Source organism: Myxocyprinus asiaticus, chromosome 13 (assembly GCF_019703515.2).
Source record: "Myxocyprinus asiaticus isolate MX2 ecotype Aquarium Trade chromosome 13, UBuf_Myxa_2, whole genome shotgun sequence".
Lineage (NCBI taxonomy): Eukaryota > Metazoa > Chordata > Actinopteri > Cypriniformes > Catostomidae > Myxocyprinus > Myxocyprinus asiaticus.
In genome coordinates, this window is record NC_059356.1 from 43,933,661 (window position 1) to 43,958,759 (window position 25,099).

The following is a 25,099-nucleotide window of genomic DNA, read 5'->3' on the forward strand; positions in this document are numbered from 1 at the left end:
GGGTCGTGTAAGTAAACACTTCTGCTTTGCGTTTTTCGCGGTGTGCGAATGTCAGTCAACAGTTTCTTGTATTATTAGTTGCTTTTTGCTTTAAGAACAATAGCCTATACTTACTTAATATACAGTATAAACCTATGTATATGTAATAGGTCTAAATATATAGTTACCACTGAGATTATCAAGCTGCCATAGGCTACACTGAAGGTGACTGTCAAATCAACATAATTAAAGGTGCATATAGTCATTTTGTCCTCATTACAACGTTTTCCTCCTACAGAAATTAACAGTAATTTTGAAATGTATGTATAAAATCGATCACTAACATGAGATGAAAACTCCAGGCCTATCAGTAACTTTATAAAATGTTTGTTTATTCTGCATGGACAGTCTGTCTTTCTGTTTGTCTGTCTGTTTATCTGTCTATTTTTTTTTTTAAGGGGGTGTGGCACAGTGATTAAAAAGGAAAATTAAAAATAGCACTTCATGTCAAAAAGTTTGCAGACCTCTGCTATACTTAATTTAATGATTATTTTAATGGCTTTGCAATGTAAACATCATCAAATATGTACATACAATAATATGGTTCCATACACGTTTTTATAGGCATAAAAATGTAACACTCAATTTTCAGACAATATTTAATGGGGGTCCCTGCTACGTCTCTCAAGGGGTCCTTGGCCTGACAATGGTTGAAGACTCCTGGCCTAGTGAATGCACTTCTGTGGTGGAGAAAATTATACTACCCCTTAGAAGTGCATTTTATTTTATTTATTTATTTTTTTTTACCTCCAATCAGAACGGCATTTTCTGCTAGCTCATCTAATGAAAAAGGCCTCCCTACCCTCGAAAATGGCAACCTCTGTCCGTTTAAATCATTTTTTAATACAGTTGTGTCACAGCTACGCTATTGTGACATACCCGCTCACTACTTAAACTTTATATTTATTCAGTCATTTGATCTACTTAGGGGCATAAATGTCACTTTAACAGCCATGTTTGCGAAATATGAACATGGAAATGATAAACGATACCTCTATGAATAGCCCGTCTTTCTTGTGGTACTAGGTAACGCGTGACGTCAAAGACCCTTTACGACGGGTCCAACGTAAGTGCATAACAGCGCGCGTCATTGATCGATGGTCAAAGGAGCCAATGGGCTTGAGGAACTTCTGCGGCAGGACCCGCTCCCTCCTCAAGCCTGACCAATCATATGTGGGGATTCGACGTTCGTATTGTTGTGACCTTTGGAACCGCATCACCGCCCACCGCGTGCCCGTGGCGGAGGAAAACTATAAATAGAGGCGGATGACAGCAGTTGGGGACGAAATTGTAAAACACCCAGATCTACGGGGTGAAGAGGAGCTTATTGGGAAAGTGAACCTGAAGAAGAAGAAGAAAAAAAAAAAAAAAAAAAAAAACCTTACAGAGGGAGCAAGAAAAGAAAATTAAACATTTCAAAAGCCTACCAACTGGAATACGTTTTGTGTTAAATAACTCGATGTGAAGGAAGTATTTATATATGCAATTGTTTGTTTATTTGCACTAGTTAAGGCTGCTACAACTACTGAAAATCTTTATTATATAAAACGCAAGTAAGTATTATTGCATTACTGTTTGATGCATTGCTATGTTATATTGTGATTGGCCATTATGCCCGAGTATTGATCATTGTTGTCTATTTTAGTTCAGTAAAACCTTAAGAGAATTTAAATGATGGCAGCTTGCTGCGTCAGTCAGTCGTGGGCCGTAGACTTAAAGAGCTGAGAAGGATTGCCAACTATGATAATAAATAACAATAACAATAACAAAAATATTTCAATCGAATGATACATTTTCACATGTCATAGAATAGAATATACATTTGGTTTGCCTGTATAGCCGTTTGCATTGCTTAGAATACTCCATGTAGTTCCATCCAGCGTCTCTTTTATTTTTTTAAGTTATATGCTTTTTCTTCATAGATTACGTCTTAATAGATTAAGAACAATTTGTGTTTTTAAACTGTACATTTTGTTCCCTCGGTCGCTTTAATCTGTCCCGTGCAATGGGTGTGAGCGAAGATACGACTTGTGACGGCTTATGCTCGCTTTAAATGTTCTAACTGAGCCAATTTTGCTTATGCATTTTTGTATTTAACGCTTAATGTGAACCTTTTATCCGTTTGGTTGAATATGCAAGCGCATCTTCTATTTATTCGCTCCTTCGACGATCATACCCTTGAATGTGCGCTTGATGACTGGATTTTTTACGCTCCGCGTGACGCGACGCATTTTAACGAAAATGGATAACGAGCTACAGATATAGTTCGATTATGACGACAGCAGTGGATTGGTTACGGTTATGCAGGGTCTAGTCAGAGCATGTTAGTTATTACATAACACTATCAGCTCCGCGAGCCCCAGTGCATCCTTCCTAAGATGGCAAACTGCAATCATACACCGATCAGCCACAACATTAAAGCCACCTGCCTAATATTGTGTAGGTCCCCCTTGCTGCCAAAACAGCGCCAAACCGCATATCAGAATAGCATTCTGAGATTATATACTTCTCACCAAAATTGTACAGAGCGGTTATCTGAGTTACCGTAGACTTTGTCAGTTCGAACCAGTCTGGCCATTCTCTGTTGACCTCTTTCATCAACAAGGCGTTTCCGTCCACAGAACTGCCACACACTGGATGTTTTTTGTTTTTGGCACCATTCTGAGTAAATTCTAGAGACTGTTGTGAAAATCCCAGGACATCAGCAGTTACAGAAATACTCAAACCAGCCCATCTGGCACCAACAATCATGCCACGGTTGAAATCACTGAGATCACATTTTTCCCCCATTCTGATGGTTGACGTGAACATTAACTGAAGCTCCTGACCCGTATCTGCATGATTTTATGCACTGCACTGCTGCCACACGATTGGCTGATTAGATAATCGCATGGATGATTGTTGATGCCAGACAGGCTGGTTTTGAGTGTTTCTGTAACTGCTGATCTCCTGGGATTTTCACACACAAAAGTCTCTATAATTTACTCCGATTACTTTGTGTGCATGTCATCTGCTAAATAGTAATGAAGTAATTTTGTCTTAAATTTAAGTTGATTAAATAGTTTAGCCAATGCATGTCTTCTTTAAAGCAGTGAAGCGTGATATTTAAGTTTCTGTTCAGGGTGTGGGGTAGTTTGTCTATGTGTGTAGCTATGTAAAACAAAATTTTACTTTCCTTGTCTGGGGTTTCGTAAAATAGAATTTGCAAGTCATCCTATGAATACACAAAGGCTGCACTCTTAAAAATAAAAATTCCAGTTAAAAAAGGGTAAACCTAAAAGGGTTTTACAGCCTGAATTTTTCTGTAAAGTACCCCCCCCCCCCAAATTCTGTAGGAAACCATCTATGTACTGGTGCTTTAAAGATATATTCCAGGTTCAATACAAGTTAAGTTCAATCAACAGCATTTGTGGCATTATGGTGATTACCACCAAAAATTATTTTGACTTGTCCCACCTTATCTTTAAAAAAAAGAAGCAAAAATTGACGCTAGTGAGGCACTTACAATGGAAGTGAATGGGGCCAATTTTTGGACTGTTTAAAAGCAGAAATGTAAAGTTTATAATTTTACAAAAGCACTTACATTAATTCTTCTGGTAAAACTTGGGTGTTGTTAGAGCTGTAAAGTTGTTTAAATCGTCATTTTACGGTTGTTTTAGGGTTTGCAGCATACGTGGTCAACGAAGTTGTAAAATTGGATTTAACTTTACACGAAAAGATTAGTGAGCGATTTTATGTTAACATGCATATTGCTTGGGTCTTGTGGCTATACTTTTTGAGTATTTTAATGTTTACAAATTGCTCCCATTTATTTCTATTGTAAGTGCCTCACTGCAACCCAGATTTTTGATTTTCTTTTCTTTTATAGAAAAGGAGGGATGAGTCCAAAATAAATTTGGTAGAAATCAACATTATGTCAGAAATGCTGTTGATTGAGCTTAACTTGTATTGAACATGGAATATTCCTTTAAGCACCCATGAACCAATAAGCTGATCTGAAAAACCAAATGTAAAAAACATTTGAATTAAAGAACAATATAGCCAACTCAAGAAGCCTTTTTAGTAAAGAATTGTTTTTTAAAAGAAGAGCAGATTGCAAAGAACCATTAAGGGAACTGTTATTTTTAAGAGTGGAATTAAAACATTAAGCCCAATTTACTGAAATCTCTATTAAGGAAATTACTGATGGAACCAAATATCAGTTTATTATTCCCAGCTAAATATGAGCCAGAGTTATTCATGCTACTTGTTTTTTCTTCTCTCCAGGAACCAGATCAGTCGTTTGTGGACTGAGACGTTCCCTCTGCAACCAGCACTTTGTTTTCAACCATTTTCCCCAGTTTTTTGTTTATTTGCCTGGCTCCAGGCGAGCTTTGCCCTCTGGTGGCTTAGAACACAACACGAGAATTCAAAACAGTCAACGGTAATAACTTCAGGGTGGTACAGCAGCTATGCAGCTTGAAATCCAAGTAGCACTCAACTTCATCATTTCATACCTGTACAATAAGCTGCCCCGGCGACGCGTCAACATTTTCGGTGAGGAGTTGGAACGACAGCTGAAACAGAAATATGAGGGACATTGGTACCCTGACAAGCCATACAAAGGGTCTGGATTCAGGTGTATACATGTCGGAGAGAAAGTGGACCCAGTTGTGGAGAAAGCAGCCAAAGAAAGCGGGTTGGACATTGAGGATGTCCGCAACAACCTGCCTCAGGACCTCAGTGTCTGGATCGATCCTTACGAGGTGTCTTATCAGATCGGAGAGAAGGGACCTGTCAAAGTGCTCTATGTGGATGACAGTAATGAGAATGGTCTGGAGTTGGACAAGGAGATCAAGAACAGCTTTAACCCCGAAGCCCAGGTCTTCATGCCAATTAGCGAACCTGTGGGCATGTCTCCCACCTCCAGTTCCCCGTCCCCACCTTTCGGCCAATCGGCAGTGGTTAGTCCCACCTTCATGCGCCGTTCCACACAACATTTAACTTTCACCACTGCCTCCTTTGCTGCCACCAAGTTCGGCTCTACTAAAATGAAAACCAATGGGCGGAACGCAAACAAGGTGGCCCAAACCTCCCCCATCAATCTGGGCCTAAATGTAAACAACCTTCTGAAGCAGAAAGCCATGTCTACATCAATGCATTCGCTCTACGGCGTCGGCTTAGGCGGGCAACAGCAGAAGCCCTCCGCCCTGTCTCCAAACGCCAAGGAGTTTGTGTTCCCCAACCTCCAGGGTCAGGGCAGCCCAAGTGCATTGTTCCCTGGGGAGACCTCACTGAATCTGAGCCCTCTCCCGTACAATAATGCCTTCGATGTGTTCACGGCCTACGGGGGCCTTAACGAGAAGTCCCTTATGGACAGTCTGAATTTCAGCTTGAGCAGCATGCAGTATTCGAACCAGCAATTCCAGCCAGTGATGGCCAACTAGACATCAAGAATACTACTAATGACCAGAGATATATGATGGGATGGTGGGGAATGCATATTTTGAAAATCAGAAAAAGAAAATGGAAAAGCAACACTTCAGATGTAAAGTCCCAGTGAATGAGTCAAAAGATTACGAGCCCGAGGGTGAACTACTGTGTTCCCTTGAGTACTTTTGTCATTCTTTTTTATTATTAAGCTTGTTTTGCAATCAAGCTTAGTTATCTAAAGTCATATATATTTTTTTCTTTTGCCAACCAAGCACAAAATTATTTTTACTGACTGTTTTAAGATATCTTTATGAAGAAGAAAACAACACATCAAGGCCTCTAATAGTATTCAGCATATAGCTACACAGCCAATTTTCCATTGGCCTGAATACTGAATGAGGATCTTTTTTCTAAATGTATAATTAATTTAGTAGAGAGTTTGTAAAATATCAGAGTATATATATTGTTTCTATGACATATTGCATTTATATCTTTTTACTACTCCAGTGATCTGTGATGGCTGCAGCAGCTTTTGTTATATTTTTTTTAATTGAAATTGTAAAATGAATCCATCTTTAAAACATCAACTATTCTAAAGATTGTGTACAGAATATTACATTGTGTTGGGATTCTATATAAAAATACTTGCTTTGGGTAAAAAAGTAAAAAAAAAAAAAAATGAAAAATAAGAGTTGTATTTTCTGTTAAGAGTTCAAAGATTTTTGCTATACTATGGACAAAATGTAATCGTATATTAATTTTGTACCAACATTGTGCAATACTTGACAAAAACAAATAGTATAACAAAGTATTTGGAGTCAGTGTCTTACATGTAAAGAGGGACTGATAGTTTATTAAGTTTGTATTAAAATGCTTGAAATTATTCTCTGGTCTTAATGGTCTGGTCATTTTATTCAAATTAACATCTACATGTATACCAGAACTTTTAAAGGTGAAAATTAGTTTAAATATTGGTAATTTTTTATATATTTATATATATTTTCTAAAAGGGATAGTTCACTCCATAATGATCTCATCATTTACTCACTCTTATGCCACCCCAAATGTGTATGACCTTCTTTCATCTGCTAATCTCAAATGAAGGTTTTTACAAGAAATTCTCAGCTCTTCTGGTCCATACAATGCAGGTGAACGGGGGCCATAAATCTGAAGCTCCAAAAATCACATAAAAGTAATCCATACAACTCCAGTGGTTAAATAAATGTCTTCAGATGCAATATGATAGGTGTAGGTGAGAAACAGATCAATATTTAAGTCCTTTTTTTACAATAAATTCCTCTCCCTGCTCAGTCAATCTCTACTTTAACTTTCACATTCTTCTTCTTGTGTTTTTAGTGATTCACAATCTTCATGCATATTGCCCCCTACTGGGCAGGGAGAAGAATTTCTAGCAAAAAAGGACTTAAATATTGATCTGTTTCTCTCACACACCTATCATATCACTTCTGAAGACATGGATTAAAACACTGGAGTCGTATGGATTACTTTTATGATGCCTTTATGTGCTTTTTTGGAGCGTAAACATTTTGGCACCCATTCACTTGCATTATATGGACCTACGGAGCTGAAATATTCTACTAAAAATCTTCATTTGTGTTCAGCAGAAGAAAGAAAGTCACACATCTGGAATGGGATGAGGGTGAGTAAATGATGAGAGAATTAAAATTTTTGGGTGAACTATTCCTTTAACATTGTTGCATTAATCATTATTGGATTAATTAGGCTTTTTTTTATTTTTATTAATTGTTAATCTGATGTTTGCCCTTCTCATATTAAGTCTACTTGAAAAAAATATTTCCCCATGCTTAGTAGCCATGACTCATAGCTGCCAAATCAGCATGTATACATTTATTTATTTGGCAGATGCTTTTATTCAAAGCAACTGTGCATTCAAGGTATACATTTAATCAGTAGGTGTGCGCCCTGGGAATTGAACCCATCACCTTGGTGCTGCAAAGTTGAAATGCTTATACAAAGCAGTACCTTTTGGAGATGAACACTGAATTTTCACAATCTGATGTGTTTGGAATCACCCATGATACTTTGGTTATATCTGTTGTTGTCAAGGTAAATTCTGGGGTGTCCAAAATTTGGATTAGTGGTCGACTGATATATCGCAGAGGCTGATAAATTGGTCAACATTCTGACTTTTTTTTATCGGCATCGGACGATACATTTTCCCGTTTGGCCGATTTGTTGCTTGAGGGTGCCAAGAATCACCTGCTTGCATGTGAAGTAACTGAGTATTATATGTAAAATACCAGTCATGGTTCGTTTTCTTGTTATGTGCCATCGTGTTACTACAATAATAGACTGGTGTGCAACACAGTCTCATTTACCACTATTGAAAATGTTTCTATTTTGCATTAGTTTCAAATCAAGTCCTAGTGCAGAATCTTAAATATTTATTTTCAGTTATGCATTATGACTTTCCTTGGTTCTAAAAAAAAAAAATCTCAAATTAATTTATTTCCAGTTTAAAATGATAAAATCCCAGTCTGTGGTCCAGTAAAGTATTTTGGATTCCTCGGGATGAGAGGAGTTTTGCAGCATCATTGTTGTTATTGGCCCTCCATGTTTATCATAGTCAAAAAACCCAAAAAAAACAAAACAAAAAAACAGGTGCTGCCGGACTCAGAATTAACTATTGTCAGATAAATAAATGTCGGCTAGCTTGGCTAAGCACTTCACAATTTTTCTGATTTAAGTAAGCAACACTGATCTATATTAAGTGCTCTAATTAAGTAAGTTGATTAAGCAAAGTGAATTGAGGAGGGAATTCACAGATGTGTTAACCCACAGTCTCACTTTCTGTAATATATTTAGTCTCCCTTCCCCTCATAATGTCTGTGTTTAATAGAGCGAGCTTCCTGCCTCTTGCATCTAAATGGACCAACACCGCTGTGACTCTCACAGTGAAAGAAATGGAAATCAGGACAAAATGCAGGATGTGGTACTGCACTTTTATTCATTTTTTCATTAATATTGCTTTTACAGGATAGGAATATTCTGCTGGGTTCTATTCTTAAGAATTATGTTTGTTTGTGTATCCTATTTTAATTGTTGGATTTGAAATTCTTTGCCCTCAGCCTCAAACAAACCTGACCATTGTATGAAAGTATAGCAAATGAAGCTAAATAAAGTACTGTTGCTTTATAAAATTATTGATGTTGGTTTATATTCCAGATCTCTGATAAAGAGTGTATGAAACCTGACCGATTTAGAGAGAATATTCTGTATATTGAGGGTTGGTCATCCTACATTTTAAGTATGTGAAATATTTTGAAACCCCAACCAACATGGGCAGTAGGATATGATATCACACTCTAGACCCCAGCCTGATCTCAGGAACATTATATTACCGTGGCAACATTTTTGCAAAAGGACTTGCTTCATTACACGTTTTTGCGGCAGTTTCCCAGTGAAATGTCCAGCAGTGGGCGCCAATAGCGAGTGAAATGGTTTTTAATCGCACAAGGTTTTTAAGGTGACTTTTAGATGGAGGTTTTAAAGATTGAAAACGTACCTCCCTAACCTAAAACTTAAACCTAAACCTAAACAATAGTGTTCTATAACAGCAAATGAGAAGTATACCACACAGACATACTTCTTACCCTAAACCAACACCCAAACCTAACTGATAGTGTCCTAAAAGCAGATGCAATATTAAAAGCACATTTACTGAAGCAGCCAAGTAATTTTTTTTGCCACTTCTATGCCATTTTTGTATCACATAAGTGTGTAAATATAGGTTGGCTTGTAATATAAGCGTCAAAATATATAGTTTTTCAGATGACTAATAGAGTGAAAAAGTGTTTTAAAAGTCATAATCAGCCATTGTAGACGTGATTTGTATGAAAGTGATTAAAAAGTTGTTGTAGCACCTCTAGTGTTACGTTTTCCAGGAAACTGTGACGAAACAATGCAACACATAAAAGTCAGTTTGCAAAAAATTTGTTACAGTAACGTTTTTATGTAAAGCACTTTGAATTGCCATTGTGTATGAAATATGCTATATACGATAAATAAACTTGCCTCGCCTTGCCTTAAGGCTTAGAGTAGGGAGGTACAATAGGTTTTGTTAATATAAACTCAATAGAGCATAAACCTTTCAATCCTCATCTGTTTGGGAGAACATTTAACTCGCTTTTAGCTCCACACAGTGGACATTTCACCTGCTGCGATGCGTGCAATGAATCACAGAATATAATTTTGCAAAAATGTCGCCAGTCACGTAATTTTCATAGGAACAGGCCTGGTTCATAAATCTCTTGTGCTTACACCTGTTTGCCAGGGCTACTCCCTTTTTTCAGAGCACAACCTCAGCACGATCTGATTACCACAAAACAGTAAAATAAAAAAGGCTGGTTCCCATGCTTGACTTGTTTTGATTGTCTAAGGGGAGGTCAGGAAAATAAAGTCTTCAGAGGCCGTCTTCATCTGCCTCTGTCCTCGCACTGCCGTATGTGGGTGTTAAGTTTGGCAGCTTGTTTTCAGAGAGGCTGTGAACTTTTCCAGCTAAATGAGTCAGAGAATGAGTTGCAGTGCATTGAGACAGGTGCAAGCGGCAGGGTGGCAGCAGCATACACGATTACACTTGCTGTTTATGGCCGAATGCTGGGGGAATAGCACAGCAACAGATTGGGAGCATCTCAGCCTCTGTCCTCAGGGGAGGGGAGATGAGATGTTGTGGGAAAAATGAGTGCTTATTCACTAAGGGGGTTCACATTGATATTCTTAAAAAAGAAAAGAAAAAAGTTTATAACTAATGTTTAGGGGGAGCATGTTAATAAATATACAGCCAAATGTAAAGTTCCAACAGCCCCCAAAAGTATTTTAAGTTAACATTTAAGTTACCTTTAAAGATGAATGATTTTCATTGCTTTGGATAACAGAATATCAAACTAAGTGATAGTGAAAGCACATGATGCTAGTCTTTTAACTACACTTTTCTGAGCCATTTTGCGTTTATTTTTTAAGATGCTGATCCCAAGGTCATTTAATGGATGTATGAAATCAGTTTCCCTCCAGTTCCCACAGGTGTCCTAGCAGAGTAAGCACAGGTGTAGTTCGAACATTAACTATGAACATGCTCCACTAATTTCTGACAACCAGAAAGTGTCCCAACACTTTTTTTTAGCTTAATTCTGAACAGGATGACTATTGTTTTATTATTTAAAAAAAACGAAAAAATTGAATTCATGAATTTATTTTCTTGAATGGTGTGCTTAAAGAGATAGTTCACCCCCCACCCCTCCCCAACCCCCGCTGAACACAAATTAAGATTTTCAGAAGAATATTTCAGCTCTGTAGGTCCATACAATGCAAGTGAATGGTGAGCACATAAAGGCATCATAAAAGTGATCCATAAGACTCCAGTGGTTAAATCCATGTCTTCTGAAACGATTCAGTCTGTTTTGGGTGAGAACAGAACCCCATAGATTTTCCCATAGACATCCCCTACCAGGTCCGATAAAGAGACAACCACTCGCCCACCCTAAAGATCAAAATGCCCCCCCAAAGATTGCATCTTAGGGGGCTTTCACACTGGGCACGTTTGCTGCAGTCCGATTCTGAGTGCGATTGTTCCCGGTGCCCCCCGCAGCGCTGGTCTGGTTTCACACTCACTTGATTCTATCGAACACCGGTCCATTTGAGTTCATCTTATGTCATCACAAACACGCATGGAGAACACAACGCGACTCATCATACTTTTTGTTTTTTGTTATTTTGGTGCCATTATTCACAGCAGAGTGAACGACAGCTGCGTATATGTGCGCTTCATGGCGTAACTCATCAGATGTCCAGGGGAAGGTGGCTTGCTGCTGCTCGCAAACAGCGTTTTTTGAGGAGACAGCTGATTGCAAGGAATTAATTTGCACCTTTGTTTACACTGCACGCTTACTCACGCTCGTGACCAAGGTGAAGTTATCGCCACTGTGATCTCCTATTATACCCTATATTTATAACCTATAATAGTATTTATATAAAGTATTTATAAGGTGTATAGATAGATAGATAGATAGATAGATAGATAGACAGACAGACAGTTTTTATAGTGTTGATTTTACTTTTTAAGTACTTTTTTGTTGATTATCACCAAATGTCATTGTGGTGTCATTACTTTTTTGGGACTTTCAGGAATGTGTGGATCCTCGTGTGTTGTCGAAACTAATGATGTCATCATCAGCTAAAACTCATGCGCAGGTTACTTTACTTCCTGAACGAATGCGCACCTGAGTCCGAGTTGCTTTCACCTTCACGCGAATCGAGCTACAGTTCCATTGCAACCGAACTCAGACCACCTCCTACAGGTAGTCTCGGGTTCAGTACCTTGGTGCGCTCCCTGGTCCGCATGACAGCTTTCACATTACCAATTTTTAATGCGAACCGTGCTCTGTTTCGAACTAAACTGCTAGTGTGAAAGCACCGTTAGTATCAGTCCTGATAGGCCTATTTCTATCAGTGGCACCTGCAGCTGAATGGCTGAGCACTCTGACTTACCTGAGAAACATTTTCCCTGACAATCTGACAACGTTTCAGCAATCATTACATGTGTAACGTATTTCAGTCAGATTTGTAGAACTAGAACTAGCGATCCCGATTTGCGAATGATGCATATTTATGAGTCTGTACTTTTCAATGTATGGGCCAAAGAGGTTAGCAAAAAGGTCTGAATAGAGTTGGGATTTATTCCGATTCGTTCGGACCACTTACTCACTGAATTATTTGGAGCCTTGGATGAAGTGGATATTTCCCTACAATCAATTGAAATAAAAGGATGCGTTTTGAGAGGTAACTATGAGAAACTTCAACAAGTGCTGTCATGTGAATAAGGGGCTCTTCACACCTGTTTTCCTATGGAAACATGCAGCAGCCAAACGTATTTGACGTGTTTTCAGCATCTCTCATTCTTTTGTAAAGTTAAATGGGTCATAAATGGTTAAAAACATGTCTCGAGACACCTGTGTTCTGATGGGGTCCCTGTTTGAATGATTTGGCATCCGAGCGCCCCCATTTGAGGGGTATGTCTTAGGTTTCTGTATGTACCCTGAGATGACATCCTGCGGGTGCCCCTGATTTCTATAATATTTTGAGTGCAAGAAATCAAATCTTGAGCATTAAATCTTTCAAATGCCAATATTTGAAAACAAATGTTATTAATTTCACAGTAAAAATACAACTGTAACACAGTTGTTCCTTTGAGGTGACACATTCCTATTAACAGTTCTTCAGGAATCTCAGAATCTTCCCTTTTGTGACAACCGAAGTGATCCTTGCATCATAGACAACACAGAGCCACCTGTAAGTATAATAAATGTCTGATATTAGTGAATGTGTCCTTCCACAAGCTTTCTCTTTTAATAATTCTGTTCAAAATTCCTTTGCCAAATCTAACTCGCCCAGTTTAAACGGCCCAATGGAAGTTTCAGCAGTTAAGACTATTATACCATAGGACTATTCCTCTAGTCCTATATGTTTTTGTGTGATAGTGAGACCATAGCCCCATTCGCACATGCAACCAGGTAAATTACAGGAAAATTGTTGGGTTGCCTTTACTGGTAAGTATACCACATGTGCTGTTCACACATACCATCAGTATGGAAATTTCTTCTCATTAAGGGAACTTGCCAGAGCAAAATTTACCAGTACTCTAACAAGGGGCTTATGATAGTGGCTGGTATTGTTTGAAGACTTCCACTTATGTGGTGCAGATGGGAGACATTCCCAGTACCACAGGAATGAAACACAACACTGTTGGAACAGGCCTGCTGAAACATTGTTTTATTTTTCATAGAGAAGCAAGCAATGGTGTTTGGACTTCACTCTTCTCACAAGCTGCATGTTACTTCACCTGCATAGATTTTTTGCATCATTCTCTGCTGTTTTATTAAACAACTTTATTAGGGTGACCAGATGTCCATTTTTAAAGATACAGACCCACACAAGACCCATTCCATGTGTACTGATGTTTTTTTCTTTTCTTCCCCTTGTGGAACCAGTTTCAAATAAGTCAGGATACATAAGAAGAAAGAGTTACACATCTTTCGTTGCCATAAAGGATATTTCAAAGGTAGGATTGATGCATACTTGATGTATCACCACTTTCCTCTGTAAATTTTGAATTTATGTTGTCATAAATAAAAAATACGATGACATATAAAGAGGACAGTCATGTTAGAATTATGAGTAAGGGTCAAAGGTGAAATCTGCCCATGGCGGTTTGGATGTAACATCACAGCCTGAATGGTTAATAAAGGTTAAATGAATCACATGTTTAATATTATATAATGTAGAGATATATATATATATATATATATATATATATATATATATATATATATATATATATATATATGTAAACTGATAATTTTTGCAGTGGTCTCTTAATCCTGAGCTGTATATAATATTGTACTTTGACTAAAAACAAAGCAAACATAATATTGCATGCACCATAGATAAGTGATCTTGATAATATTGATTTGAAATGTTAAATGTAGCACATCCCCTACATGTATAATCCAGTAGAATATAAAGTTTACCTATGAACTGAGAATACTATTGTCCTTTGTGGCTCTGCTTTAACTTGTGACATCTTAAACATTATATATTAAACTAGGAGACAAAACTATACAAGAGCTATATAATCATTTGTCATCTCAGATTTAATTCTTGTTTGTTTAATGTAATTATTAAGCCAGGTTTCAATTTAATTGCACAGATATTTGTGGAGTCTCTTTTGTCATTGTGGGAATATGTAATTTGTTTAAGGTGGTTCTGTTTTATGATATACTGAGGAGATAGCATGTGAAACAAACATTAAACCACCAATACACGGCTAAACACCAAGTGCTTTTAATATTTTTTTTTTAGCTGTGCAGATAATCCGTGGCTGGGCCTAAGCTGACTGAATGAACGTAGGAGGTGCTGCTCCGCTCTGCCTGCCGTGGGAAGTTTGCATAACTGCTTGGATGCCACTATTTTCAACAACAGGTTAGTGTGGAAAAGCTGGCAAGCTTCCCAAATGCTATGACAGGCAATGTGCAGGTTCTCCCGAACTAGCTGTGTGTTTGGTTGTTCTACACAATCCTATATACTGTATATCTTTTGTAATTATGCCAATTCTATTAAGAAAGAATTTAGCTGAAATAAAACTAAGATTCAGCTACTGAAATAGACTTTGCTTTGTTTTCCTTTGCTAAAAGACTCAACACGATCACCCTTACACATATAAGGGAATGAATGCAGACAGAGTGTGTCTCGCAAAGAAACTCAGACCGCTTCCCCAAATAAATGACACTTATGAGCAGGTTCTTTTGAATCTACACCGCAAAACATACAGTGCTTGCTACAGAACAAATAATTTATGTCAGCACATTATTTTTTAATGAAATAAGTCATTCATTTCATCATGTCTAACTTAAAATGAACCAGGAATCCAGAGTAATTACTTGATGGTTGTTGAAATGACAATGTGTAATTATACACATTATGAATTTTGTTGTAATTAGTGGTATATCTTAATTAAAACGTCTGTGTACAAACACCTTTGGCAAGCATCTGTTCCGTTAAATTCTGAAATAATCTTATAATTAACAAGTAACAAGTCAAGTCATTTTTATTTGTATAGCGCTTTTCACAACACACATCGTTTCAAAGCAGCTTTACAGAAAATTACGCATTAACAAGATAAAACTGTAATATCTATAATGTCTTAGAGTCATCATTGTGTAATTTGATAAAATACGATTGTGAATTGTGTTAAAAAATAAGTAATTAAATAGTAATTGTATTTAGAAACTCAGTGAGTAAGCTGAAAATTCCATAAGGTGTTGGTTAATGGAGAAAAATAATCTTGGGAGAAACCAGGCTCACTGTGGGGACAGTTCCCCTCTGGCTAACATCATGAATATGACTTGCAGTGTAAGTCATGGTTTAAAATGATTAAACTTAGTAAGTGTTAAGGGTCAGTGTTTAAACAAAGATTTTGTAAGAACTTTAAGATTAATGACTAATGTCTTTGAAGTTCATCCTGGATTAACTGCAGAAGTTCACATAGATGCATTGTCCTTTGTTAGTTGGCTGATGAAGGCTTTTGTTGGCAATTAATTGATAGTCTATGTATTCCATTATAAGAGTGTAGTCCATCATTAGACCGAGGTGATGCAGGCAGAGATCAGTGAGAGGCATCGCAGTTCAACCGGCCGGTAATTTCGGTGAGGTCTATCCTATGTCCAAGGTTCAGGCAGTGGCATATGATTTATCCCATGTCTTATGGTTGGAGTTGGCATCAGTTCATCCTCTGAAGTCCATCGTAATAGACTGAAGTGATGTTTGGCTGGCACCGGCTGCTATTAGTCATCATCACACAGTGACACGTAGCAGTGGAGTCCAACATGAAGCAAGAATGGAGCTGGATCCAGACGGTTCTGGTGACCTCAGGATAGGAGTCACGAGGCTGAGACAGGGATACAAATAGAATAATATTAGCATAGATGACATTCAATTTATTGCAGATATATAGATTATGAGAAATGTTTCTGGTTTCTGGTTCCAGCAGACCTAACTAAAGCAGTCTAATTGTGAGTTGATGGATAAATTAGGTGTATGCCTGGCTAAATAGATGAGTCTTTAGTCTAGACTTAAACTGAGTGAGTGTGTCTGCAACTCCCCTGGCATCAAGAGGCGCAGTAGTGACTGATGCTAGAGGCTGTGGCCTTTAGCCTGCTTGTTAGAGCTGCCGCCTCCCATGCCAGACATGCCGGTTTGAATCCCACTTGGAGTGGGTTGAGCAGGACTGGTAATAGTGGTGCCTTTACCCAGATGGGAGTGAAGATTAGGGAGGTGAGTGTAATGGTAGCCAGCTGGTACATGTTGTGCAGTATGTGTAAACCTCACTCCCCTGGCTCCAAGAGGCGCAGTAGCGACTGACATTAGAGGTTATAGCCTTTAGCCTCCTCATTAGTGCGCCCGCCTCCCATTGACTGGAATGAAAACGAGGCTGTGAGGAATAGATACTCTTCAATAGAATGTTTGGAATTTCTTGGAAAGATGTAAAAGGAAATCAATGTTTCGTCAGCGGAACTATCCAAAACGGTTTAAACAACAGTAGCCTACAACCCATTGAAGAGACTGTGGGCTTTATTTTCATTAAGCGCAGCGATACCACTATGTCTTATCCAATTTTCGTGAGAGCGCTAATTCTTAGCACAATTTTTGTGCCAGCGTAAATCTGTGGGTGTATGCACGCAAACTGTGCGTGTATTGTACGTAAATGAAGTGACCCAAAGCACAGTTTGCTATTTTCCTGAGAAATAGGTCCAGGGGTGGATCTAGAATATTTTTTATGGGGAGGCAAGGGGGTGGCATGCAGACTATGAGGGGTGGCAACACCAAAGCAAGCACACACGTGTAGTTCTTATGGATCAAGGTACCAAACTTCATTGCAATAAGTACTAGTTCATTAACTGGAGTTACTATCAAATTATAAATATCCATGAATTTGCAATACAACTGCATTTCCAGAGGACCCACACATAGTAACCATTTTGCTACTGATTTGCCAACATAAAAAATATATATATCTCCAGAGTACCAAGACATTGTCTATTAAATACATCATCAAATTCTAAATGTTCCTTAGCTTGACATAAAACTGGCAATCTGGAATAAGCTTCACCACATTGTGCAGGCCAAATTGTTTTATTTTGTTAAGTGTACCCTTGGATGGAGAGTGTATGCATACCCAGTGTTATTCTGCTAATAACATCCTGTAGGCCTATCAACTTTGTAACAGCTGGAATAAGCCATTTGAAAGGGAACATAAACACAAAGTTAGTTCTAAATAAAAATAAACTCTAGGAAAACTGTACTTTGGGTGTCAGTGCTGCGAAACCTATGAATATTAATTATTTTATTCCTACATCTGCCACTATCATTCTTGGGATTTTGTTATTCAGTAGAGGAACACATAGATCAGCAATTTAATCAAGAACATGACTGATTGGTCTTGTGGTTAATTTTTGCATCTAGTTTTTGGAGGTTCTGGTTTCTAATTCAAACAAATATAACTTTTTATTGTAATAAACCAAGATTGCATCTGTACTGTATGTCAGTGGATGGGTGTTACACTTTAAAAATAAAATGCAATAAGGGAGACGAGAGTAGCGGAATCACAGTGTAACAGATTTGAGGAATGAGGAAGCGGGAGATGGCGAATCCAACTCAAAGGTAAATGTATTTATAAACAAACATGTTCGCTTTACTGCGTAATGATGAAGCTTCAGATATAAACTCAAACGTTGGCTGCACTGACACACAAACACGTGCAGGCTCGGCTCTTTCTCCCTCACTCTGAGGTCTGGCCCCTTTCATTTCCCCCGTCTTTCACTGTGAACAAAGAAACAGCAATTACCAGCAATTCATCTCAGGTAAAAACCCTTACCGCTTCCTCTCTCCCCAGACGAACGCTCGACCACGCCCTCGCACAAACCTTCGATAATAGCCAGCCTGCCAGCCCCAGGAACTGTCTCACCTCCTTTTTGGTCTTGGGTCTCAGGCAGGTCACAATTGCTGCGGTTTTATCAGTTTGGGGCCGCACCTGACCATGACACAAGTGGAACCCTAGATACCGTACCTCCACCCACCCAATTGTGCACTTCTTCGGGTGTGCTGTGAGCCCCGCTCGTCGCAGAGATCTCAGAACGGCCCCCAGATGCTGCATGTGCCGCTGCTAATCATTACTATAATAATGATATCATCCAAATAGGCAGCGGCATATGCAGTGTCTGAGGACCCTGTCCATAAGACGCTAAAATGTAGCTGGGGCCCCAAAACGGGGTGGCATAGCGGTTAAGCTGAAATTCCACCTTGCATGTCTACCTGCTGATAGCAATTGTATGGATTACCCTGGTGATGGGTTTGGCTGCGGCCATTTTGTCTGATGGCGATCGCTGGATTTGGCTCACCAATGGGTCTTTCCTGTGATCCAGGACTCTCTCCTTAGCGTTCCTCATGGTCAGTCGCCACGTCTCCGTTGAGGTGGAGTAAACCACTGCAATCTTCGTCCACTGTGCTGTCAGTACAGCCAACTGGCGATCCAGTGAAAATCTGGGTGGCTCTGGTAAACGGAGGTCGCTGGTAAATAAGACATTTATATTGCATGATTTTTTCACCTCCAATGAAACTTGGATTTTCTATTTGTGACGGAGACTTGACTGAGTGACGGCGATATAAGCGCCTTTTCTGAACTTGTACCCACTCATTGTACATTTTTAAATTGCCCTAGAACCACTGGTAGCGGTGGAGGGCTGGAAGCTGTTTTTAAAAACAATTTCTGCTGTCAGTTGCAAAAAACTGAGTTATACTCTAGTTTTGAAGTGTTACTGTTTCACCTAGACAAGGATCATGTTTAGTGATTTCTTAAATTAATTCTCAAACTTCCTAGGAGAAGTAGTTCTTAAATATGATAGACTTTTAATTGTTGGGGATTTTAATATCCATGTGTGTTGTGAGTCAAACTCCCTGGCAAAGGAGTTTATTAGTCTCATTGATTCTTTTGACCTTATCCAAATGGTGAAAGGGCTAACCCATAAACAGGGTCATATTTTAGACCTTATTTTGCAGCACAGACTTTCTATATGTGACCTTGAAATTGGTGACTTAAGCTTTTCGGATTATAGGCCAGTTGTTTTTACTTGTTTTTCTTAGATAAAATCACACAAACTAAGAAGCTGGCACACCGGTCTCATATGCTTAATCCTGCATCTTGTTATGAGTTTTCTGTCCTATTCAAGGAGGCTTGCAAATTTTACACTCTTGATTGTCTTTTAAATAATTTGGGTGCAGGAGAACATCTTATGCAATTAAATTCCACCTTTAATGACATCTTAGACTCTGTAGCTCCTTTGAGAGTAAAAAGACATAAAACAAAATCTGAACCTTGGTTAAATAGTACTACACAAGCTCTAATACGGGCCTGCAGAAGAGCTGAACGGAAGTGGAAAAAGGACAAACTACAAGTTTCTTTTGAAATTCTGCAGGACTCTTTAAAAAATTATCAGAGAGCAGTGAAAGCTGCCAAATCCAAATACTTTTCAGACATTGTAGTGAAAAACGTCTTGGTTACTGATGTAACCTCTGTTCCCTGATGGAGGGAACGAGATGTTGTGTCGATGTAGTGACACTAGGGGTTCGATCTTGAAAGCCCCAATCACCTTTGCTTAAAATAGAAAAGGCCAATGAAAATTGGCGAGTGGAATTTGCATGCCACTCTCCGCCCCAGACATACGGGTATAAAAGGAGATGGCGTGCATCACTCATTCAGATTTATGCTGAGGAGCTGATAGAGAGTCCTGGCCATGTCAGCGGCCAGTTCAGCGCCACGGCAGGAGGGACACAACGTCTCGTTCCCTCCATCAGGGAACAGAGGTTACATCAGTAACCAAGACGTTCCCTGTCTGTCACTCACTCGACGTTGTGTCGATGTAGTGACACTAGGGGTTCCTATAGGAAACGCCTCAGGCGCTGAACCGTGTCACGAGGCACGGAAGAGTGGACACTGGCAAGCTGCTGCGTGCCTCGCAGTGAGCGCTCAACCATGTCGTGACCTTCCAGCGAGTTAGGTAAGGCGTCTCCCTAGTCCCGTTAAGAGGGGAGAAGGCACTTACCCAAGTAGGATACCGGCGGTGCCTTTCTTAATTTGCTGTTAAGCAATGTCCCACTGAGCACTTTCTAGAATAGGAAGGAGAGCACTACTGAGACCACATCCTGCCAGAGGGAGGTTAACATGTGGAGCATACCTCACATGGACTTACCAACAGGGAAGTACACATATGGAATGATACCACAGGAGGACCCTATCTACAGAGAGGGTACGCAGCACAGTGTCCAAGACAGAGAAACTCTGACGAGGGGAAACACAGGTTTCACCTAAGGGGGAAACCGAACAGTGGAAACTCATCATACGGGATTACCAAAGGGGAATCACCACACATGGAGCACTGAGCCCAAGCACACGGGCTCACCTGAAAAGGGGAATACCATGAGTACTGGGCCTGGTGGTGTTACTCCTCCACCGAGTTCGTCACCGGACAGTGCTAAAGAATTAAAGAGGAGTTCACTGGTACGGGGAACTGTTGTGAACAAAAAGTGCACATTATCACCTTTGAAAAAGGGGAATGGTGCAATGCAAGCGGTACACCCAACCGCCCGGTCTACCTGCTGTTACTGCGTAACACTCGGGTCGAAACTGGGTCTATGCTTAGGTTATAAAACCTCGCAAAGGTATTGGGCATAGCCCAACCCACAGCTCTGCATATGTCTGTTAGAGAGACCCCCGTTGCCAGTGCCCAGGAGGACGCAACACCTCTAGTGGAGTGTGCCTGGACCCCCAAGGGGCACGGCAAGTACTGAGACTGGTATGCGAGAGAAATGGCATCCACAATCCAATGGACCAACCTCTGCTTGGAGAGAGCTTTCCCCTTCTGCTGTCCTCCAAAACAGACAAAGAGCTGCTCCGAACGTCTAAAGCTCTGCGTGCGGTCCAGATAGATGTGCAGGGCGTGAACTGGACACAGCAACAACAAGGCTGGGTCTTCCTCCTCTGAAGGGAGCACTTGCAGGTTCACCACCTGGTTCCGAAAAGGAGTGGTGGGAACTTTGGGCACGTAACCGGGGCCGGCACCGCAGGGGAACGGCTCTGGCGAGAAGCAGATGGGGTGCGGGACCTCGGCGGCCTGAAGGTGGCCAGGTCACGCTGTGGCAGGATGTGTTTAATTGCCTCGATCTGCTTTCTCACCGTCGAGAACTGATGGGCGAAATTCTCGATGGTGTCGCCAAAAAGTCCCCCTTGGGAGATGGCCGCATCAAGAAAGCGGACTTTCTCGGCATCATGCATCTCCGCAAGGTTGAGCCACAGGTGCCGCTCTTGGACAACAAGCATGGACATCGTCCGCCCCAGGGCACGCGCCGTGACCTTCGTTGCACGTAAGGTGAGGTCGGTCACAGTGCGCAATTCCTGCATCAGCCCTGGGTCGGTCCTACCCTCGTGCAGGTCTTTTAGCACCTGGCCTGGTGGACCTGCAGGATGGCCATGGCGTGCAGGGTGGAAGCGGCCTGACCCGTGGCCTTGTAAGCCTTCGTCATTAAAGAGGAAGAGAACTTACAGGCCTTGGAAGGGAGCCTTGGTCGGTCGCGCCAGGTGGCTGCACCCTGCGGGCATAAATGCTCCGCTACGGTGTGCTCTACCTGGGGAAGCTCGACATATCCCTTAGCCGCTCCGCCATCGAGGGTAGTCAGAGTGGACGAGCCCGCGAAGCATGTACGGCAGTAAAAGGTGCCTTCCACGAATTCGTTAGCTCCTCATGCACTTCCGGGAAGAAAGGCACTGGGGCTGGGTGCGGCCGTGAGTCGCACTCCGAGCCCAGAAACCAATCATCCAGCCGCGAATGCTCAGGGCAGGGTGGAGGGTTCCACTTAAGCCCGATGTTCGCAGCCGCCCGGGCAAGCACGGCTGCCATCTCAGCGTCCGACTCATCCTGTGCTCTACCACTTGTGGGTGGGAGCTCAGAAGATTCGTCTGCTTCCAATAGCAGAAGCCCATCCTCCGATGCCGTGATCGAAATCTCATCCTCGTCGCAAGCCGCAAACAACACATTAAACCCACCCAGATGCAGACCGCCTGCATCGCTCAACAGCTCGTCCGGACAGAACGAGCGTGCTGGGGGATGGGAGGTCCGCGGGGGCTGAGCCGGCGGAAACGCTCCCATGTCCACATCCAGATCATCAGCCTGAGCATCAGCCCAGGACGGACCGGGTTGGGGAGCAACCATGTTGGCTCCTTGCTTCATGAAGAAGGAAGTGAGCCGTGACTTCAACGTTCTCATGGGCATGTTCTCGCAATGAGAACATAACCCTTCCACGAAAGCCGCCTCAGCATGCTGGCGCCCCAGACACTCGAGGCAGAATTCATGGGTATCTGGAGAGGAGAGATAACGGGCACATCCAGTAGCACAAATGCGGAAAGACGGCAAGCGTTTGCGCAAGCTCTTTTAGAAGGAAATATACTCTTTCTAATATACTCTTTTAGCACCTGCAGACTCAGGCTGCCGAAGCACCCAGGGGAAACACAGCACTCAACCGTGTGAGGATGACCTCTGATACGCACCGTAAGAATCTGGCAGCGTAGCAAAAAGTGAGAGGACGAACACACATGCATTCGGCTCCAAAGAAAAATCTGAATGAGTGATGCACACCATCTCCTTTTATACCAAGGTGATTGGGGCTCTCAAGTTCGAACCCCGAGTGTCACTACATCGACACAATTTTTGAGTGAGTGACAGACAGGGAACCACCACAGACCGAGGACACTCTTTGCCACTATAAACTCTGTGCTAAATCTCACTGTCCAACTTGAGGCTTCTACTACTGTATGTGAATGCTTTCTTAGATTTGTTAGGGATAGAATAACTAATATTAGACGGGGCATTGTATTTTCAAATGATGACCCTTCTGAACCTCCCACTGGTACCTCTTTTATTAATGAATTTGAATTAGTTTATCTTAATTCATTACAAGAAATAATCAAGCAATTGGAACTTACTATGTTGCCACATGATATCATTCCCACACTCTTTCTTATCCAGGTTTTTGATGTTGTTGGACCAAGCATCCTAGCAAAAATAAACAAGAGTCTCCTTACAGGGACAGTTCCAGAATATTTTAAACATGCAATTGTTAAACATTTGCTTAAAAAGTTTTAGCTAACTTTACACCTATTTCTAATTTACCTTTTATTCCTAAAGATTTAGAGAAAGTTGTTCTTACTCAACTACAGAGGTTTTTAGAGCTAAATAGAATTTTTGAAGTGGTTCAGTCTGGGTTCAGGAAACATCATAGCACTGAATCTGCTTTGCTAAAGGTTTCTAATGATATTCTGCTATCTGTCGACTCAGCGACTCGGTGGTTCTTTTGCTGCTAGATTTAAGTGCGGTGTTTGATACTGTTGATCATAGAATCCTTATTTTCTGTCTTGAACAGTGTGTGGGCATTAAAGGTCAAGCATTATATTGGTTCAAATCTTATCTAAATGATAGAACATTTTCAGTATGTATTGATGGTTTCTTTTCATTTAGATCCCCTTTGACCTATGGGGTTCCTCAAGGCTCCATTCTTGCCCCCATATTGATCTCAATATATATGCTTCCTTTGGGATCGATTTTTAACAAGCACAGAGTGTCATTTCACTGTTACACCGACGACACTCAAATTTATTTGCCCCTGAAAAAAATAAAAAAAAATAGTATTATATAATTAACCGCCTGCTTGTTAGACATTAAAACATGGGTGTAAAAAAAAACTTTCTAAATCTAAATGAGAGCAAAACTGAGGCTAATGTGTTTGGACCCCCTGGCTGCACAGGCAGCATATACCATGCTCCGAATGAGTTAGCATCCTATGTTAAACCGTCAGTAAAAAACTTGGGTGTCATATATGACTCTGCTCTGAAATTCGATAAACAGATAAATGCAGTGGTCAAATCAAGTTTCTTTCAATTAAGGCTCTTGGCTAAAGTCAAGTGTTTTTATCATTTAAAGAGTTCTAAAGAGTAATACATGCTTTCATTTCCACTCGCTCCACTACTGCAATTTGCTGTACATAGGAACAAACACATCTTACGTTAATTGGCTACAAATGGTTCAAAATGCTGCTGCTTAACTTTTAACTAGCACTCAAAAATAGGAACATATCAACCCTGTTCTGCTTTCTTTGCACTGGCCCCCGGATACGCTGTTAGATAGTCTTGCGCCAGCCGAATCGCTTTGTTTTGAAACGCTGGTTGGTGGCACTTGACCCACTTCAACAATCGGCAGATGAACTGCTCCAGCACCACCAGGTTGATGACATCCTCGGCATTGCTGTCCTCCTTGGCAAACGGGTGGCGACCTCGCTCAGCGTTAAGGAGCGGAAACACTGCGGCCGACCCCTTGCAAGATGGACTTCTTCAGCACCGAGTAGTCCAGGAGGTTTGCGACCGGAGGCTGTTGTGCCGCAATCTGGGCTTCACCGGTCAGCAGCGGCAGAAGATGGTCCACCCACTGTTCCGGCGGCCATTTCAGAGCTTCGGCTGTGTGCTCAAAGAGCTCAAGGTAGGCTTCCGGATCATCTTGAGACCCCATCTTGGTGAACAACATGTGGGGGTGCGCTGCTGCCGGGGATGGGAAGGCTGCCCCCTCCTGGGGTACTAAGGTCCACAGCACCCGCCGGTCCTCCTCCTGGACCGGTAGGAGCACCTCAAAATGCTGTTGCTGCTCTCTCTGAAGCTCCATGAGGGCCTGGTGTTGGCCCTGGTGGATGTTGGCAAGGGACCTGAAGACTTTCTCAAGTGGAGATGACTCCACAGCATATACTTTCTCGTCTCCCGGGTTTCGGCACCAATGTAACAGAGCTGTGCAGGCTCGGCTCTCTCTCTCACTCTGAGGTCTGGCCCCTTTTATTTCCTCCGTCTCTCACTGTGAACAAAGAAACAGCAATTACCAGCAATTCATCTCAGGTGAAAACCCTTTCTGCTTCCTCTCTCCCCAGACAATTGCTCGACCACGCCCTCGCCTCCACACACAGACATATT

The 25,099-nt window shown here is 41.0% G+C and overlaps 1 protein-coding gene and 1 long non-coding RNA gene across 2 annotated transcripts; one reads left to right on the top strand and one right to left on the bottom strand.

Moving 5' to 3' along the window:
- Nucleotides 1-1,310: 1,310 nt before the first annotated feature.
- On the top strand, nucleotides 1,311-6,334 carry LOC127450264 (protein Tob1-like). The gene is made up of 2 exons (XM_051714222.1): nucleotides 1,311-1,592; nucleotides 4,306-6,334. The coding sequence occupies exon 2, from the start codon at nucleotides 4,491-4,493 to the stop codon at nucleotides 5,463-5,465; it is 975 nt and encodes a 324-aa protein (XP_051570182.1). The 5' UTR covers nucleotides 1,311-1,592; nucleotides 4,306-4,490; the 3' UTR covers nucleotides 5,466-6,334.
- Nucleotides 6,335-15,089: 8,755 nt separating this feature from the next.
- On the bottom strand, nucleotides 15,090-23,186 carry LOC127450296 (uncharacterized). Its single transcript, XR_007898942.1, has 3 exons — nucleotides 23,075-23,186; nucleotides 18,441-18,609; nucleotides 15,090-15,931 (listed from the first exon to the last, which is right to left on the bottom strand). It is a non-coding gene; the product is annotated as an uncharacterized LOC127450296 (long non-coding RNA).
- Nucleotides 23,187-25,099: the final 1,913 nt, after the last annotated feature.

What these genes read in the sequence shown, in the direction of transcription:
- LOC127450264 (XM_051714222.1), top strand. Translation starts at nt 4,491, where the DNA reads ATGCAGCTTGAAATCCAAGTAGCACTCAACTTCATCATTTCATACCTG.